The sequence below is a fragment of the Marmota monax genome, unplaced genomic scaffold (assembly GCF_021218885.2).
Source record: "Marmota monax isolate L192 unplaced genomic scaffold, Marmota_monax_Labrador192_F-V1.1 WCK01_AAM20220418_F8-fsc00096, whole genome shotgun sequence".
NCBI classification, from domain to species: domain Eukaryota; kingdom Metazoa; phylum Chordata; class Mammalia; order Rodentia; family Sciuridae; genus Marmota; species Marmota monax.
In genome coordinates, this window is record NW_026695236.1 from 3,770,274 (window position 1) to 3,787,442 (window position 17,169).

Below are 17,169 nucleotides of genomic sequence, written 5' to 3' on the forward strand. Positions count from 1 at the left end.
CATTTTTCACCATCATTTGGTTCACCCCATGGAGCTCACCCCTGACCAAGGAACTCTCAAAGCTGACATAGTCTCTCTGTTTCTCATGAGGCCAGCTGGTCCAAAGGAGTCATCAGAAATGTTTGTGCTCATTTATTAGTAATCATGCCAGCCTGTCCCCCAAGGACCTCTATTTGGGAAAATGGAAGAAATATAGAGTCAGTCAGCTATTCCAAGCCTGTTCTGGAACTCAGCTTAATATTATTCACAGGGAGGTTAATGACTCATATAAAATACATTCACACTAGCTCCATGAAGAAGAAGGGTTCAACATACGGAAAACAGAAACAAGCTATCATTACTGCCCCAAACCCATCCTTAAACTCAAACTTCTGGTTTTCTTCCTGGCTCCAGTGCCAAGGATCTTTGGTCCTGGATGGCTCAAGCCCCTATCCGTCAAGTGGGCCGGGTCCTGGATGTCTTGGGGCAAAGGGACTTGGTCAGACTCAGGTATTTCCTTAGAAGCTTTTTGTTCTGACCCAGCTCAAAGAAATGCCTTGTGAATTCTCCTGATGTGGTTTGGGTTAAAGAAAAACACACACACACACACACACACACACTACATGTTAGGCTTTACTGGGAAATCTGATCAAGAGGTCAGGCCCTAAGACTTCTGAAAGATCAAATTTATGGGGCTCAGCAGGGAATGCTCTCAGAGTTTCCAAAAGCATTCTTGCCCCTGCCCAACAGGTTCTCAGCACCACAACTTTTTCATGAACCTTTTTTTCCTGTAGGGGAGAAGCCACCTGAACCATGAGAAAGAAATGTTTGCCCAAGACCATCCTGAAGTGAACTCCCTGGAGGAGGTGGTGAGGCTGGTGAAGCCCACAGCCATCATAGGTAGGAAGATGCAGGTGATATGCTGTCTAGCCCAACTAACTCTATTGACTTGCAGATGGAGAGACTGAGGCTTATCCAGGAGACATAAGTAACTTGTAGAAATGCAGCTCTATCCCCAATTCAATGCCACAGACTTCTATGGAGAAACTACTATATAAAACCATAGAACTAAGCTACCAGAGTTGGGGCTTATATAGTATAGTAGAAAAGTGCAGGGCTGATATCTCTAACCCAGATGAGATGAGCTTTCCCCCAACCAAGGCAGAGATCCTAGTATTTCTCCTTGTCACTAAAAGAGCAACCCATTTTGAATGGCAAAGCCCAATAACATCTTCAAGATGCATCTAAATGGCAGGGAAGTCGACCAGTAGTCCCTTAAAGATGAACAGGAGGCTTCAGGCAATTCAAGCAAGAAGACGCTCTTCCCTTCTTCTCTCTCAATCCCATTGGCACATGCTATCCCCAAGACTCCTGAGCCTTACATGGTACACCTAGTTTCCCCAGGAGAGGAATGGGTTATTAATGAAGAGTAGGTATCCCCACTACCCCACTTTTCCCTGTAGGTGTTGCTGCCATCGCAGGAGCCTTCACGGAGCAGATTCTGAGGGACATGGCCTCCTTCCACGAGCGCCCTATCATCTTTGCCCTGAGCAATCCCACCAGCAAGGCCGAGTGCACAGCTGAGAAGTGCTACCGGGTCACCGAGGTCAGCGGGGAGTCCTTCCTTCCCCCAGCTGAGAGGACATAGTAACAATAACCATAAGTAACCCTTTGAGGGTGAAAAAAATCCTCATCATCAGTAAACTGAGGTTCAGAAAGATGAAGTAACTTGCCCACAGTTACAGAGCGAATAAGGAATAGAGCCGGTCCTCAAACCCAGCTCTAACTCCAAAGCTCTTACAATTAGGCAATGCTGGACAAGTTTCCCCTAAATAACATGAAGCTTTGGCCAGAATCCAAGGTTCTTATAAACTCTAGGATACTTTCATGTCTGTCATGTTCTGGGTTGGCCTTCTCAGGAGATGACAGGTAAAAAGGATACGATGAACTCCATCATCTATCAGCAATTTCTTGGCTGTCAGATAAATTGGGTGGGGGACTGAGCTTTCTAGTCAAATGAATAAACATGCTTTGAGTACTTGCCATGTTCTCAGCACAATGCTGGGCATTTGGGAAAGGATGAAGAAGGGTTCAACATATGGAAGACAAGAACAAGTTATCATTACTGCCCCAAACCCATCTCTAAACTCCAACCTCTGGTTTTTTTCCTGGGTCCAGGGCCGAGGGATCTTTGCCAGTGGAAGTCCTTTTAAGAGTGTGACTCTGGAAGATGGAAAAACATTCATTCCTGGGCAGGGAAATAATGCCTATGTGTTCCCTGGAGTGGCACTGGGAGTCATTGCCGGCGGGATCCGGCACATCCCTGATGAGGTCTTCCTCCTAACAGCAGAGGTATCTTGTCCTTGCTCCTTTGAATGCTTTCAACAGAGCCTGGGGGTTAACACTAAGTCCTACACTGGGTCTCTAAAGATTCCTCCTCTTTTTGTCTCTTCGACCTGCATTCTCCAAACCCTGGCAATGGATCCCCAAAGTACTTAAACCTCAGGCATCTCTCTAGATTATCTCAGGCTTGACCTTCTTTCCAATTGCATGCAGGCTTTTGAAGACGGATGGGAAGTAGTTGGAGGAAGAGCTATTGTCAGAAGGAACTAGCAGTGAAGGGACATATCTAGTACTGTTCCCCACCTCCCAGCGTGTCATCTAGATGCCTAGATAGAGATGTAACTAAAGGTACCTGAAACTGGGGACTTGTGAACCATGACATGTCTTGTCATTGATCACCTGCGCTGCAATGCCACATTCATTGGTTACATCACTGGGGTAACTGGCAACAGTTAGCCCCACTAGGACACTTTCAGCAAGAAGCAGGTGGAATTCTGAGCACTGTTATAGGGGTCTTGGGGATATACCTGTTCTGAGCATCATACAAGAAAAAGCCCCAGAAGGGTTCTTTACTGGAAGAAATGGTTTCTTTACAATGAGAAAATTCATTAAGGATGACATTTCACATTTATAATAATGGTTATGAATAACAATTACATTGCTGACATTATCAAATAACCTGCACTTGACATTTATTCTCACTCTAAAGAATCCATTGCCTAGAAATGTTTCTCTTTTTTTTTTTTTTTTTTTTTGAGAGAGAGAGAATTTTTTTAATATTTATTTTTTAGTTTTTGGTGGACACAACATCTTTATTTTATGTGGTGCTGAGGATCGAACCCAGCGCCCTGTGCATACCAGGCGAGCACGTTACCTCTTGAGCCACATCCCCAGCCCTAGAAATGTTTCTCTTGAGTAGAGGAGGATTAAATTAATCAAAGATATATATAAATATTAAATATATTTATATTTCTAACCTGTAAAAAATTTATATTTCTAACCTCCTCTGGAATTCCTTCTCACCATGGCACTGGTAAAAAAAAGTTTAAGCCAATGAGGCATGAGAACTGCTTCCATGAATCTCTGTCCAGATCCACCCTATGAGTCCCACAGGGAACTGTACCACATCCTAGGTCCCTTTTTACTGTGTCTTGTCATTGATCACCTGCGCTGCAAGGCCATAAAGTAAAGTTCCCTGAAGAATTTTAAGCCACCTCCCATGCTATGCACACCAGTTATGACCTTGAGCAGCACCTATCCCAGGGTAGACTGTACCCACCACTCTCTGTCCATCTTGTCTGAATAACTTGCATTCATATTTCCTCCTATTGCTGTAATGGGTGTTCTTGTCTTATGACTGTGGGCAGAGCTGTTTGAAATCCCCTTTGGATGAGAAGAGTCACTCTTGCTTAAAGACAGACTACAAGTAAATTTCCTTGTTGTGCAGAAACATAGTTGCTATAGCCTTTCCTATAGGACCCTGAGACATCTGCACACCCAATACCCTGTGCCATGGAATACTTCAACTCCCTCATTTCATGATGAGTGTCCATTGATTTTACAGGAAACTCTTCTCAATCTACTCATTAAGCATCTGCTGTGAGCAGGATAAACTTTCTCACTTTTTTGTTTGTTTGTTTGTTTTTGTACCAAGGATTGAACCCAGGGATTCTTAACCACTGACCAACATCCCCTTGCATTTTTTTGTGAGAAAGGCTCATTAAGTTGCTTAGTGTTCCACTAAGTTGCTGCGGCTGGCCTCAAACTTAAGATTCTCCTGCCTCAGCTTCCCAAGGCACTAGGATTACAGGCATGAGCCACCATGCCCAGCTCAGGTCCCTCACTTTTAAGAGCTGACAGTCCTATCTTCAAAGCTCTGACAGTGTATATTTCTGAAAAAGATGTTTTTCATTAAGACATTTTATGTTGAGGGCTGGGGTTGTAGCTCAGTGGGTAGAGCACTTGCCTAGCACATGCGAGGCCCTGGGTTCAATCCTCAGCATCACATAAAAATAAATAAATAAAATACAGGTATTGTGTCCAACTACAACTAAAAAATAAATATAAAAAAAGAAAATTTATGTTGAATTTTATTTTCCTATGGAAAATTAAACAGGAAGAGAAAGGGTGAGAACATACTACCACACTCCAAAGACCCCCAGAACATCTGTTCACCACCGGCTGTCCTCAAAATTACATTCCTCTTAATTAGCTATATTTCCTCCTAAAAAGCATGGAAATGTGAAGGATTTATAGATGAAATCAACTAACCTATATATGTTACTTTATACCAGAAGAAACCAAGTACCAAAGCCATTAAATTAATAGGCCAAAATCATACACAGGTAAGATGATATAAAATGGTAGGATCTAATTTTCCACCTTTACCACAGGATAAAGCACACTTGTTTGAATATCTGTGGGTGTGAAAACTACCCATTTCTCCTCATTTACACATAAACACCTTTAAAAAAAACCTCAGTTAATGTTTTATTTTTCTTAATTCATATCTCTTTAATGCCTGAAACTAGCTTAAAGAAAATAAAGAGCTTGTAAACAAAATAAGAAAGAAAATTAATATAGATTTTAGGAGATTTACATGCATTGCCTCATTTCATCTTAACAATTCTGTAAAACTAAGTATAGAGTGTATCCTTATATTATAGACAAGGAATATGCGGCATAGAGACTTTAAGGAACTTTCCCAAGATCTCTAGGCTTGTGAGCCATAGCACTAGGATGGCCCAGGCTTACTTGACATTATGCTGCAAGATGTTACCAGTGCCCAGCACCTTAGAAGTGCCCATAATAGCATGATCTATCTCTTCACAGGACAAGTTTTCTATATGCAGATCTAGTCATGGCAATCCTGTTTCTTTCTAACCAATCCATCTTCTGTACCTCCACAAAGAGAACACTTCAAAACACAGATCAGGCCAAATCTCCTCTAATTTCATACCTTCGTATGGCTCTGTTTTAGTCATCATTTTTGCTGCTACAACAGAAAGACTTGACCAGAACAACTGTAGTGGAGGAAAAGTTTATTTGGGGCCTCATAGTTTCAGAGGTCTCAATCCATAGACAGCAGGCTCCATTCCTTGGGGCTCAAGGTGAAGCAGAACAACATGGTGTAAGAGTGTGGTGAAGGGAAGTGGCTCGCATGACCATCAAGAAGCAGATTAGGAAGAGGTCTCTACTTGCCAGATACAAATATATACCCCAAAGCCACACCCCTAATTCCCACCTCCTCCAGCTACCCTACCATTTCAGTTACCACTCAGTTAATCCCTATCAGGGCATTAATTCACTGGTTGGGTTAAGACTCTCACAACCCAATCACTTCTCTTCTGAAACTTCTTACATTGTCTCACATGTGAGTTTTGGGGGGACACCTCACATCCAAACCATAACAGGCTTCTTGAATTTATAGAATAATATTCAAACCTTTTCCTGTGGTTTTCATACAAGGTACTTCATCACCAGGCCCTCCTTTACTCTTCTGCCTTTCTTGTAGCCTCTCCCTATCATCAGACCCATCCAGCGTGCCTTTTTCAGCCTCAGGTCCTTGCTCTCTCACCTACAATTATTTGCATATAATTTATACTTTCATGTATCTCCTCTTTTCCACTAATTCCTATTTAGTCCATCATCTGTCAGTCTCTGACACTTCCTCTAGGAAGCTCTTCCTGCATAGCACATGAGACTCTGTCTTCCTCTTTGTCTTTAGGCCCTCTCTCATTGCACTCCCCACTATAATTGTTAGAATTGTTTCTATTTGCCTTCTATGAGCAGTCTCTGTGAGGGAAAAGTCTTTTCACCTTGTGTCCTCAGCATCTAGCACAGAGCTCATCAGATTGTAGAGCTCAGTGAATGTGTGCCTGAATGAATGGGAATGGGGGAGACTCACTCCTTTGAAATAATGTCTGCAAACTCTAAGGTGAGATCAACTCCATTGCCCTGTCACTTCACGGACAAACAGTTCTCAGAGAACACAAGGAATCTTCTCAAATTTAAATTGGACACAAGAAGATAAGGTAGGAGTATTTTCAAAGATACTCATTTAAAAAGCTGACCTGTGAGGCTGGCTGGGCACCAGAACCTGAGGCTGGAAGGCTTGCAGAGGTTTCGTGCCATTCACTCACTGGAGAAAAGGCCTTCCTCAGTCTGAGACTATGGCTGGGAGAGTTTATGGAGCCCTGAATACAGTAATGTTCCTTAGATGGGCACCCAGGATGGTACCAAACATGGGGAAGAGGCTGGAAGCAAGGAAGCGAGAAACTTAGGATCTTTGTACAATAGACTGGATGAACCAAGAAGAAATCCCTTAGTCTTTGCTTTGCAAGCCATGATTTATTCATCTTAGTCTTAGTAATTTTCCTTTAGAATTCAAAAATCCCCATGTTTTAAGCCTCAACCAGTCTCACAGTACAGAAAAGTTTTGTCCTTGTTTAAGGCTAAGCATTAAGCTCCCTTGGTGCCACATGGCAGCAGAGTTAACAGTAGGAACTGCAGCATTTGACCACATGTGCAGGATTGGGTGAATCTCTGAGGTAATGGGTTGACCTTGTTCTTTGAAAGCAGAAACTCAGCTTATTCCTTTTGGTTCTCTCCCTCTCTCTAGCAAATTGCCCAGGAGGTCTCTGAGCAGCACCTATCCCAAGGGAGACTGTACCCACCACTCAGCACCATCAGAGATGTATCTCTGAGAATCGCCATCAAAGTAAGAGGCATCTTACACCTATAAATGGGGAGTGATGCACAAACACTTTCTCTTTATGAAACACTTTAGAAAGACAAGGAGACAGCAGTTCTGGAGATATACTTAGCTCCTCGGGCTGCATTGCATACAACCCAGAGGGTGGCTAACAAACTCCTGCCTGAAGCCTGCCCAGGCCAGTTCTGGAAAGCTCCTGGATTTCCCTTCAAAACAGCGGACAGAAAAGTCACCAAAGCCCATGGTCTTGTGTGCCAGAACGTGGGTGGAATTTTTTTTTAATGAATCATAATCACCCATTTATAAGAAAGGTCAGCTTGCATTACGTGAGGAAAAGGGCTTGTGCCTTGGGGTCCCAGCTTTGTGAATCAACAGTGAAGCAAGCTTGGCCCAATCACTTCACTTCCCTGAACCTCAGTTTCCTCCTTTTCCAAAGAGGTCAGTAATGCCTGTCTCCCAAAATTCTAGAAAAGATTGATAGAGGACAGTAATAAAGCTCCATACCCAGTGCCTGCCTGGCCAGAGGAGATGTTTATTCTTCCCCTCTCAGAATGACTGGGCCATAGAGTAATCATGGTCATGGAATATTCCAGACTATGAGACTATGAAGGGTGATGGATTTCAAAGAATGAGAGCACAGTCCAGTAAATACTGGCCCCAGATGATAATAGTTGACAGTGGATAGCGAATAATTAAGGGTTTAATATGCTATTATTTCTGTTAGTGCATATGTTTTTCTATAATTTTTAAAAATAATTTTAAAAAGTGCATTGCATAACAGTACACAGTCTCAAAGAGTTGTTCAGTGCAGGGTTTTCCCTCATTTAGTTCCTTCCTTTGAGGGGATATTTAGATCCACATTCTCCTGAAGCCAAATCTAATACCCAGAGAAGGTGTTCAGGATGTTCATCCAGTTCAACCTCCATCCAAAACAAAATTTGGTAATTTTATCCTCACACAACTCCAGATAAAAGCATCATTCCCTCACTTTACAGATAAGGAAACTGAGGCTCAGCAAGGATAATAACATGGCTAGGGACTCGTGGGCAGATACAAGCAAGCAGAATTTAGTCTGGGCCTCTTGACCCTGGCCCAGTATTTATTCCACTATGTCAAAGCTGCCTGCTTAGGCAGAAAGCTTAAAATCCTTTCTATCCAGTGGTTTCATAGGCCAAACTCATGAGAGGAACATGATTGGCTAATCGGAATGTATCCTGCCACCCCAGGCTCTCAAGCAAGGGCCTTTAGGCAGGTTTTTCCTTAGATCCAGTTCTTCAATCACATATGTTTTTCCCTAGGTCCTGGACTATGCCTACAAACACAACCTGGCTTCCTGCTACCCGGAGCCTGAGAACAAGGAGGCTTTCATAAGATCCCTCATCTACACTCCAGACTATGACTCATTTACACTGGACAGCTACAGTTGGCCCAAGGAAGCCATGAATTTTCAGACAGTCTGATGAGTCTCAGGGGCTGGTATGGGGCTGGATGAAGCCCAAAGTAACACCCACAATATAAATGGGTTCCAAAATGGTCATCCTTGTCATTGTGTGTGTGCGTGCGTGTGTGTGTGTGTGTGTGTGTGTGTATTTTTCCTTTGAGTATTCTGATGTAAGGGGAGATGCTGAGGCATACAATGAATGACAAGCCTTGTGCCTAAAGGTCCTGGGAGTTCACTTTCCTATGACCCTTTTCAGAATTCTTTCCCAAGCATTTCTTCATCCACTAATTGCCAACTATTATCTAGGCCTGGTGGCAAATACCGAATCCTGCCTAGAATCCCATGTTTATAGAGCTCAGGACCTAGTGGAGAAATTGAACACAAATCATTTTCCCCATAAAAGAGAAAGTACTAAGCCCATGAAAAATGTGCAGGTAGAAGTCAAGGGTGCTCACAGAAGGGAGAAAATACTTCCCATGAGCACATAGGCTCAGGGGGATGGAAGCAGTTTTTTGCACTGAGTCCCAACAGTGAAGGATGGGTGGGAGTCATGGTGAGATGAGGAATGTAAGCACAGTCACTAGCCAGAAAATGTGGCCCACCCATTAGTTCTTGCCAGAGGGACTGAACACTGCCTTCAAGAGTCAGCAGGGTATGAGGGCTGAGTAACTGGAAGTAGTTCTAGTTCACTAGCTAGTCAGGAATGGTCACTGCCCAATAGACTGTTGGGTAATAAACATTCTTTTTTGGTTACTACTAAAAGAAAAACCAGAGAAATGTGGGTGTGGAGGGTCAGCATGCCAGTGAGTGAGGAGGAAGAGAGGCAATGAGGGGAGAGTGCAATGGGAAGTTCTAAGGAACTTCATTTTCCTGGCTTGGGAATGCACTCTCTCTTCCATCCTTTACACTCTGAAATAATTGAGCAATCCGTAACAGCTTTCCTATAGAGGTGATGTCAGACTGTCCTAGGTATTTCTTTTTTCTGGTTTTGTTTTTTGTTTGTTTGTTTTTGTTTGTTTTTTTGCAGGTACCAGGGATTGAATTCAGGGACACTTGACCACTGAGCCACATCCCCAGCCCTATTTTGTATTTTATTTATTTTTTAAAATGTGTTTTTTCTAATTTGTTGTCCTAGGTATTTCTTAGACCAAGTTCAGCACTAACCACTTCCCTCATGTCCAGCAAAGCCCACACCATAGGAAATAAGGATGAGATAAGAGGTTGCAGACCCTGCTAAGATCTATGGGGATAGCAGCTTCCAATCTCTAATTTCTTTGTATAAATCACCTTTAGAAACCTGCCTCTACTACCACCTCAGCCTTAGGATCCCCACTTCCCACAAGGAGTAAGTCCTACATGACCACCATTAGCTTTGCTAATTACTCTTCTAGAAGCATAGTAGTCCACCTTGCTTGTCACTGAGATCACCTCTTTCTCAAATTTTATTCTGCTTAACATATGCTTCCTTGGTTCTGGTGCTCAGCCAAGAATATCCTAAGAAATTATCCCTCCTCTATGATTCCTGAGCTCACACAGAATGAGAAACTATTCAGGAGAGAAGAATGAAACCAAAATCTAAACTTCAGAGAACTATTTACACTATCTTTTTTGCCATCATGTCCCAAACACCCACAAGGTTTTTGTCTGTTTGTTTTGCAGAAATTGACAAGATGATCCTAATATATATATATATATATATATATATATATATATATATATATATGGAAATGCAAAGAACCAAGAATAGCCACATTTTAAAAAGAAAAAGAACAAAGTACACTATTTGCTTTCAAAACTTACACAATTGTACAATGATCAAGACTGTGTGGACATATAAATGAAAAAGAACTGATAGTTTGCAAATAGTCCTTAAAGTTATGGTAAATTGATTTTTCATCAAAGCTACTGAGATAATTTGATAGGAAAAGGAGAGTCCTTTGAAAAAATGATGCTGAAGCAACTGTATATCCACATGAAAATAGGAAAGAAAAACTTTAGACACCTCACACCACACACAAAAATTAACTTGAAATGGATAGTAAACCTATATGTAAAAGCTGAAATTATAAATTTCTTGAAGTAAATAAAGTAGAAAATCCTTGGGACTTGAATTGAGGAGAGTTCTTAGATGTTATTTTAAAAGCATGATTCATAAAATGAAAAGTGGTATATGTCACCAAAATTTAAAATTTCTGCACTTTGAAGCATAGCATTAAGAAAAAAAACAGCAGAGTAGGAGAAAATATTTCCAATTCATGTATCTAATATAGGCATTAGATCCGTAATTTATAAAGAACACTTACAACTCAATGATAATCCAGTTTTTTAAAATGGGCAAAATATGTGTGTATGGCTAACAAGCACATGAACAGATCATTACTCAAATGAAAACTAAAACCAAAATGGAATACCATTCCACAGACACCACAATGGTTATCATTTAAAAAATAATAATGTATTGAGGTTGTGGAGAAATTGGAATTTCTTCCAGTGTTCTCTCTTAAGCACTATGAAATTAAGGGAATTTTCATTCTAGCTCCTCAGCTTCTGATACATAGCCCTAGAACTCAACAAGTGTTGTAATATAATGGATGCTGTGGTGGCACCACTAAGGTCTGAAATTCTCATAACCCCACTTAAATCACTAGCTGAGAGCTCACAGCTGCATCCCTCTCTGGGAATTGCTCTTACTTAGCTAAAGGAAGATGCTTCCCCCAAGGTTATGCCATCATTCCCAGTTGTGGCCTGCATCCATTGAAGGGCTGATTCTAAAGTTCAAAGGACCTCAGTTGCAGATGTCTCTAAGTAGCCATCCCATTTGCAGAGCTCCCCATGAAAGGGAATGAACTGTAACTATGTATCAACCATTCAACTTCCTAAACCCACTCTGCTTCTCTCAATCCCTTCACAGGTGTTATCTCTGAAAAGACTCCCCAATAAATCTCTGAATGCAAATCTGAGATTCAGTGTCTGTTTCCTGAGGAACTCAACTTAAAACAGATAGAAGAAACCAGTCAGGCTTTTCAAATTTCCAATTTTTCTGCACTAGTACCACATGACCAAAAGCTTTGCTAGATTTCTCTTTACCTCAGGAGAGAACTTCTGCATAAACCAAGCCTGATCCTTTTTAGTCCATGTCCAGAATCAGTAAATAATGCAGAAAAGAAATTTTTCCTGAGGTGGATTACCTCGGGAAGGTTCCTCCCTCTCTGGAATTCCTAGTCACCTAGTCCTAATTGCTTTCATAGCTCTCACATATCTTTAAATCTGAGTTTTGTAATTTTTCCACATTTTTCTGGTTGTTGCAGTGTGCGCCTTGGGCTTCCATAATGTAATAAAGCCTAACTAGAAGTGAAAGTCTCTAGACATGGATTTTTCAAAATTACAAATGTATGGATTTGGTTTTTGTTATTGTTTTTTGGAGGTGTGCTGAGGATTGAACCTAAGGCCTTGTGCACGTGAGGAAAGCACTTTACTGTGGGAAGCCATCCTGACACGTGACTGGGCAACTCCCGTTAAGGGTCTGAGGCTTCTGGCTGTGTCGGAATTTTCCCGGCCCTTTCCTGATGAGAGAACCCGTCCGTGTGGGGGTGTGACTGACCACTGACCCCGGGGGCCCAATCACTGACCCTGACCTTGGAGTGCAGTCCCCCCTCAACCTTCATTGGATGAAATTATCCCCTGAATTTCTTGTTCCCCAATAAAAGGCTACTCCCTGGCGTGTTCACTCTCTCTCTCTCCTGCTAGCCCTGAGTAATCCTTGCTGCCCTGCTGGGCGGTTAGAGGTTGGAGCCAGAGAGGGGAGCCGTCTCGGACCTGGCAATAGAAATAAGGTAACTGAGTCTGTGTGTTTTATTTCAATCTCTTCTAACTAACTTTATGCCAAGAACCTCATTAATGAAACCATTGCGCAGGACGCATGGTGGACTTTACCAACTGAGTTATACCTGCAGCCCTTTCTTATTTAATTGACTGATGGTCCGAAAAGTTATTCTGAATCATTCAAATATTTTGAAATTTGCTTACAAATTTAATATTTTTTTAATATTTCATATATCTTTTAAAAAGAACACATTCGCATACTGTTGAATGCAATGCTCCTTCAATATTCATGGGATCAAACTTACTGGTTTGTTCAAATCTACATCCTTACTGATTTTTGTCTACTTGTTTCTGAAAGTTATAGTAAAGTTTCCCACTGCTATGGTAAACTTTTTCTATTTTCCCTATACTATTCTCCATATTTGCTTTATGTATTTTGGATTAATGTTATTAGATGCATAAAGTTTAGAAATGTTGTAATTTCTCATGAATTCAAACTCTTGAAGCTTTCAGTAATGATTTTCTTCATATCTAGAAATGCATTTGCTGCTACTTTTACCATTAACATACCTATGTCATCTTAAAGTCTTTCTCTTGCAATTCTTTATTTAGATATATAAACTCTTGTACTAGCTGACAAGTTATTTCTCCCACAGAACTCTACCATTTATTCCAAGACAGTATGAAAATATGGTTGTACTAACATTAAAACACATCACCATTTTATCAATATCATAATAAAAGTAATTATCAAGTATCCCAATATTATAGTTCAAAAAGCATATAAAATTTTAAAGTTCTAATTAATTCATTAATAGAAATCTACTTTTTTTGTTGGGAAGACAAGGAAAAATATCACAGTTCAAACTAAAATAATAGTTAATAAGTAACTTCCAATGGGTATGGGGAAGAATTACAAGATTTTCAGAAATTTTATAATTAAGCATTGTTTACCTTTTCTTTTTAACTAAAGAGCCTACTGTCTACTTCCTATACAAGACAAAGGCAACATTTACTAGAAATATTTCATATTCTCCTCCCATTCTGTCTGTCTTCAGGTCCCCAGTACAGGCATCCCAAATGTAAACATTTACTATAAAGCTTCTTTATCTTAAGACATTAAACATATATGCTTCTGTACAATGTGGATTTTGCATGAACTTTTAACCAGAAGTTGATTTTCCAAAATGGAGGTTTTCATAACATAAAATGAGATCTACAGAGACATAAAATAATCACCATGAGACTTGGTAATAATTGAACAAAATTGTTGCACAAATCTGATGTATACCCATACACAAGTGAGGTGGTAAGCATAAAGAAGCAAGCAAATAATTATATAGACCCTACTTGCAATGTTGAAATAACTGAAGGAATAAATCACATAAGGTCTAGAGTGCTTATAGTTCCTGGGATTTTAATTCTGTGTAACTAAAAATATACAAGTATTGTGCTGAGTATCTTGGTACCTCATATCTCACTAAATTTCTTATATATTGTTTCTGGCATGGGATAGTAGTAAGAAAAACAGAGGTTGCAATTTTGTCAAGCTTGTGGCTTTTCAATTTTCCTATGGAAGCTTCATTAGACTTATATTCACTAAGCCTATATGATGACTAACATGTACGATAAATTAAGTCCTGTCTCAAGCTCCACTTTCAAGGCAATGGCATCAGCCAGCCAAGTTTTATTGAACGCAACAGTTGTTTCTGTGACCATTGGAGTCTTTGAAGCGCAGCCGCATTTTAGAACGATATTTCTCCAAATATAAAAGTTGCTTGCTGTTAAAAGCTCCACGCCGCTTTTGTCTTATAAACTGTACTGCATCTTCATTTTTCATTCCACTTTCAATTAATGCTAAGGCAACAAGCACTGGAGTTCGCCCAAGACCTGCAACACAGTGAACGGCAATACAACAACCAGGTTCTTCACGAAATTTAATGTTTACAAGACTTAACCAGTCATCAACAATCTGGTTGGATGGTGAGGAACCATCATCAAAAGGCCAATCTAGAACCTGGATGCCTTCTTTCTCCATAAGAGCAGTGTCATAAGTTGCTTCACACACTCTTACTATTGTTGTAACTCCATATTTCTTAAGTTCCTCTATAAATCTGTTTAAGGTTGCACTGGTCGGGTTGTGTGTAATAAGAAATCTCATGTTCCTGTATGTGACTTCCACAGGAGCTGGGCGATTCATTGGAGCCATGTTAATCTAGTTTTTCAAAAGTCACGGAAAAAAAATTACAATTTTTTGAATACAGTATTGGTGTCAGGAAACTGAAGTCTACTCCAACGTACTCCAGATGAAATTCTCAGCGCTCAGAATATGAAGTTGGGAGTGACAGGAAACGAAAGGAACCTCCTAACAAGCCACAGCAGCTCTTCAAGTCCTTAAAACGGAGTCAATAGAAAGGAAGTGCACGGAGGTTTTACCCCATCCAGTCAGAACTCTTGTAAAATGCTCAGATGACTTCAGCACTTCTGTGTCCAGGTTACTGGCTTCCACTAGGGCTTCCTGCCGGAGTGGTAATATCTTCCTACAGTTCACTTGTCCTCATAAAGGTCGTGCTGTGCCTGGCAGTAATCTCCAGGGCCCTTCAGAAACTCCATAAATGCGTGACCAAGAACACCACAGAAAAGAATATGTTTACTCATGAAAAATTGTGGCCTAATCATACAGCCAGTCCCGTGGCGGGGACACAGGCGGCAGCGGCGGCTGCAGGCCCAGAAGCGGTAATGAGCGTCGCGGGGCGGCGGCGACGGCGGGACACCTAGCTCTACCCTGGCGGAGCGGCTCGGAAGAAAAGCCTCGAGGGAGGCAGTGAGCGCGCGCCCAGACGGCCCTGCGTCACAAGCCCTCCCTTTTATAGCCGGCGCGACGTGCGAACGCCCGCACCAATCGCGGTCGAGCGGACCGAGAGCCAATGAGCGAGACCCGTCCCCCCCACCCTGCAAACGTCACCACGGCCGCTGCTCGGTGAACCTGTGCGGAAGGAGAAGCGCCCAACCTGCATTGTCTCCTGCTCCTGGCAGGAAAGAGTGGCGCAAAAGGACGCAGGGAGGTGGGGCCGAGTTTGGAAGAGGCTGAAGAGAAACGTGGGTGACAGGAAGAGAAGATTCCCAGCTACGGAGTCTGTCAGCTTCGTGTTTTGACTATCTCTTGGGAACGTTTAAGCTTTTTTTTTTTTTTTTTTAAGTCTGACAAACTTTGTGTTTAAACTAAAATATTTAGTTATCATTTTTGCCCTATTGTTTAGTAATGTTTAGTAGTGGTAGTAGCGGCTGCAGGTTATCAGAGCCCACGAGGAGTAGACAGTATTCCCTACTAAACATGTAGGGACAGCAGTAGTGATCAGAGATTACCCACGAGTTCTTCAAGTACGACGTGAAAAATAATAGGAATCGGATTTTTTACTGTCAGAAGCAGGAGTTACAAATATGGAAAGGAAAAAAAGTAGAATTAATTCTGATCTTAGATTGAAATTCGTGGTATCAGTGTGGATTCCCATTTTAGAGATGGGAATAGAAATATTGTGTGTGTGTGTGTGTACGTTTGTGAATTCCTTAACTTCCTCTACAGCAAATAAAGAGGGCCTGAAGCAATGACCGTCCCATAGCAATGAACACAAGTACTGCCCCATCGTGATTTTTAAATACCACTTTCTATTAAAAAATTACAAGTCTCCGTGGAGAAATCATTGAGTCCAGACCCGGGGCAAGGAAAGTACAAGAGTAGCCCTGAAAATCTTGTTATGACAGAAAGTAAGGAAGTATTCAAGAATGAACGGAATATGAAAAACAGACATACAAAACAGACCATAAGAGGCTATGGAGACATGACAGCTGTAATGTGGTATACTGGATGCAATCTTAGAATAGTACAAGGACATTAGGGAAAAGTAATGAAATCTGAAGTGTAAAATTTAGTTAATAGTTCAATTTCTTTAATTGTGACAAATGTATCATAGTAATATAAGCTGTTAACAATAGGGAAAAATGGATTAGTATATAAGAAACTCTCTTAATATCATTGCTACATTTCTGTTTATCTAAAACATCATAAAAGCCAGCTTAAAGGGCTCCCACTGGACAGATCTCTATCTAAAAATTATAGGAATGGATTATATCTCATCAAAATAAAACAAATCCATGAATCCATACTGATATAAATGAGAGAAACAAAAGCTTTGCCTTACAGTAGAATGTAAACTAAATAAATATAGCAGAAATGGTGGAATTAGAAAAATGTTTATTTAGCAATCATAAAGAGTGTCATTTGTTTAGCACAGAAACATCACTTATGTAAGACTAGGGGTGAAAGTTGATGTGAAATTGGATATTTGTTTTCATAAATGCCTACCACCAAAAAAACTAATTTGTCACCAAAGAAAAAAACCAAAACAGTGGGAAAACTTACAGACACAAGCCTTAAATGATCAAAGTTAAGATAACCAGTACCAAGACAAACTGAATTGTGTACCTCCTGAGAGGATGGAGTACAAGGAACATAGCATCACATCTGTGATATTCCTGCCCAAAAATATGTTCCTGGAATTTATGAGAAAAAAAATCAGATAAATCCAAATTGAACTGTAATCTTTGAGAGTGTCAACAATGAAAGTCAAGGAAAACTTGAGGAACCGTTCCAGGTTGACAGAGATTAAAGAGCTATGACTACTAAATGTAATATGTGATTATTTTGCTTAAAGGATGTTATTGGGAAAATTAGCAAAACTTCAATGGACTCTGGATTATATAGTACTAATGAATCTATGTTAATTCTATCATGGTTCAGAGGAGAACGCCCTTATTTGTAAGACATGTATCCTGAGGTACTCAGGAGTAATGAAAGATACATCAGACACTT

General features: G+C 40.8%; 2 protein-coding genes across 4 annotated transcripts in view; one reads left to right on the forward strand and one right to left on the reverse strand.

The window, feature by feature from the left end:
- Me3 (malic enzyme 3) overlaps nt 1–8,571 on the forward strand; it is a 198,556-nt gene extending 189,985 nt beyond the window's left edge. For all 3 annotated transcript variants that reach the window (XM_046439339.2, XM_046439340.2, XM_046439342.2), the window contains 5 exons: nt 774–879; nt 1,443–1,585; nt 2,158–2,331; nt 6,944–7,042; nt 8,335–8,571. In XM_046439339.2, the coding sequence (XP_046295295.1) occupies nt 774–879; nt 1,443–1,585; nt 2,158–2,331; nt 6,944–7,042; nt 8,335–8,496 (684 nt within the window). In that variant the 3' untranslated portion in view covers nt 8,497–8,571. The remainder of the gene's footprint in view (nt 1–773; nt 880–1,442; nt 1,586–2,157; nt 2,332–6,943; nt 7,043–8,334) is intronic.
- A 4,012-nt stretch (nt 8,572–12,583) lies between these two features.
- On the reverse strand, nt 12,584–14,522 carry LOC124089349 (protein tyrosine phosphatase type IVA 1-like). Its single transcript, XM_046439361.2, has one exon. It carries the CDS (start codon nt 14,506–14,508, stop codon nt 13,987–13,989), a length of 522 nt encoding a protein of 173 aa, XP_046295317.1. The 5' UTR covers nt 14,509–14,522; the 3' UTR covers nt 12,584–13,986.
- Between the last annotated feature and the right edge of the window lie 2,647 nt (nt 14,523–17,169).

Coding starts and splice junctions, on each gene's coding strand:
- LOC124089349 (XM_046439361.2), bottom strand. CDS start 14,508: ATGGCTCCAATGAATCGCCCAGCTCCTGTGGAAGTCACATACAGGAAC.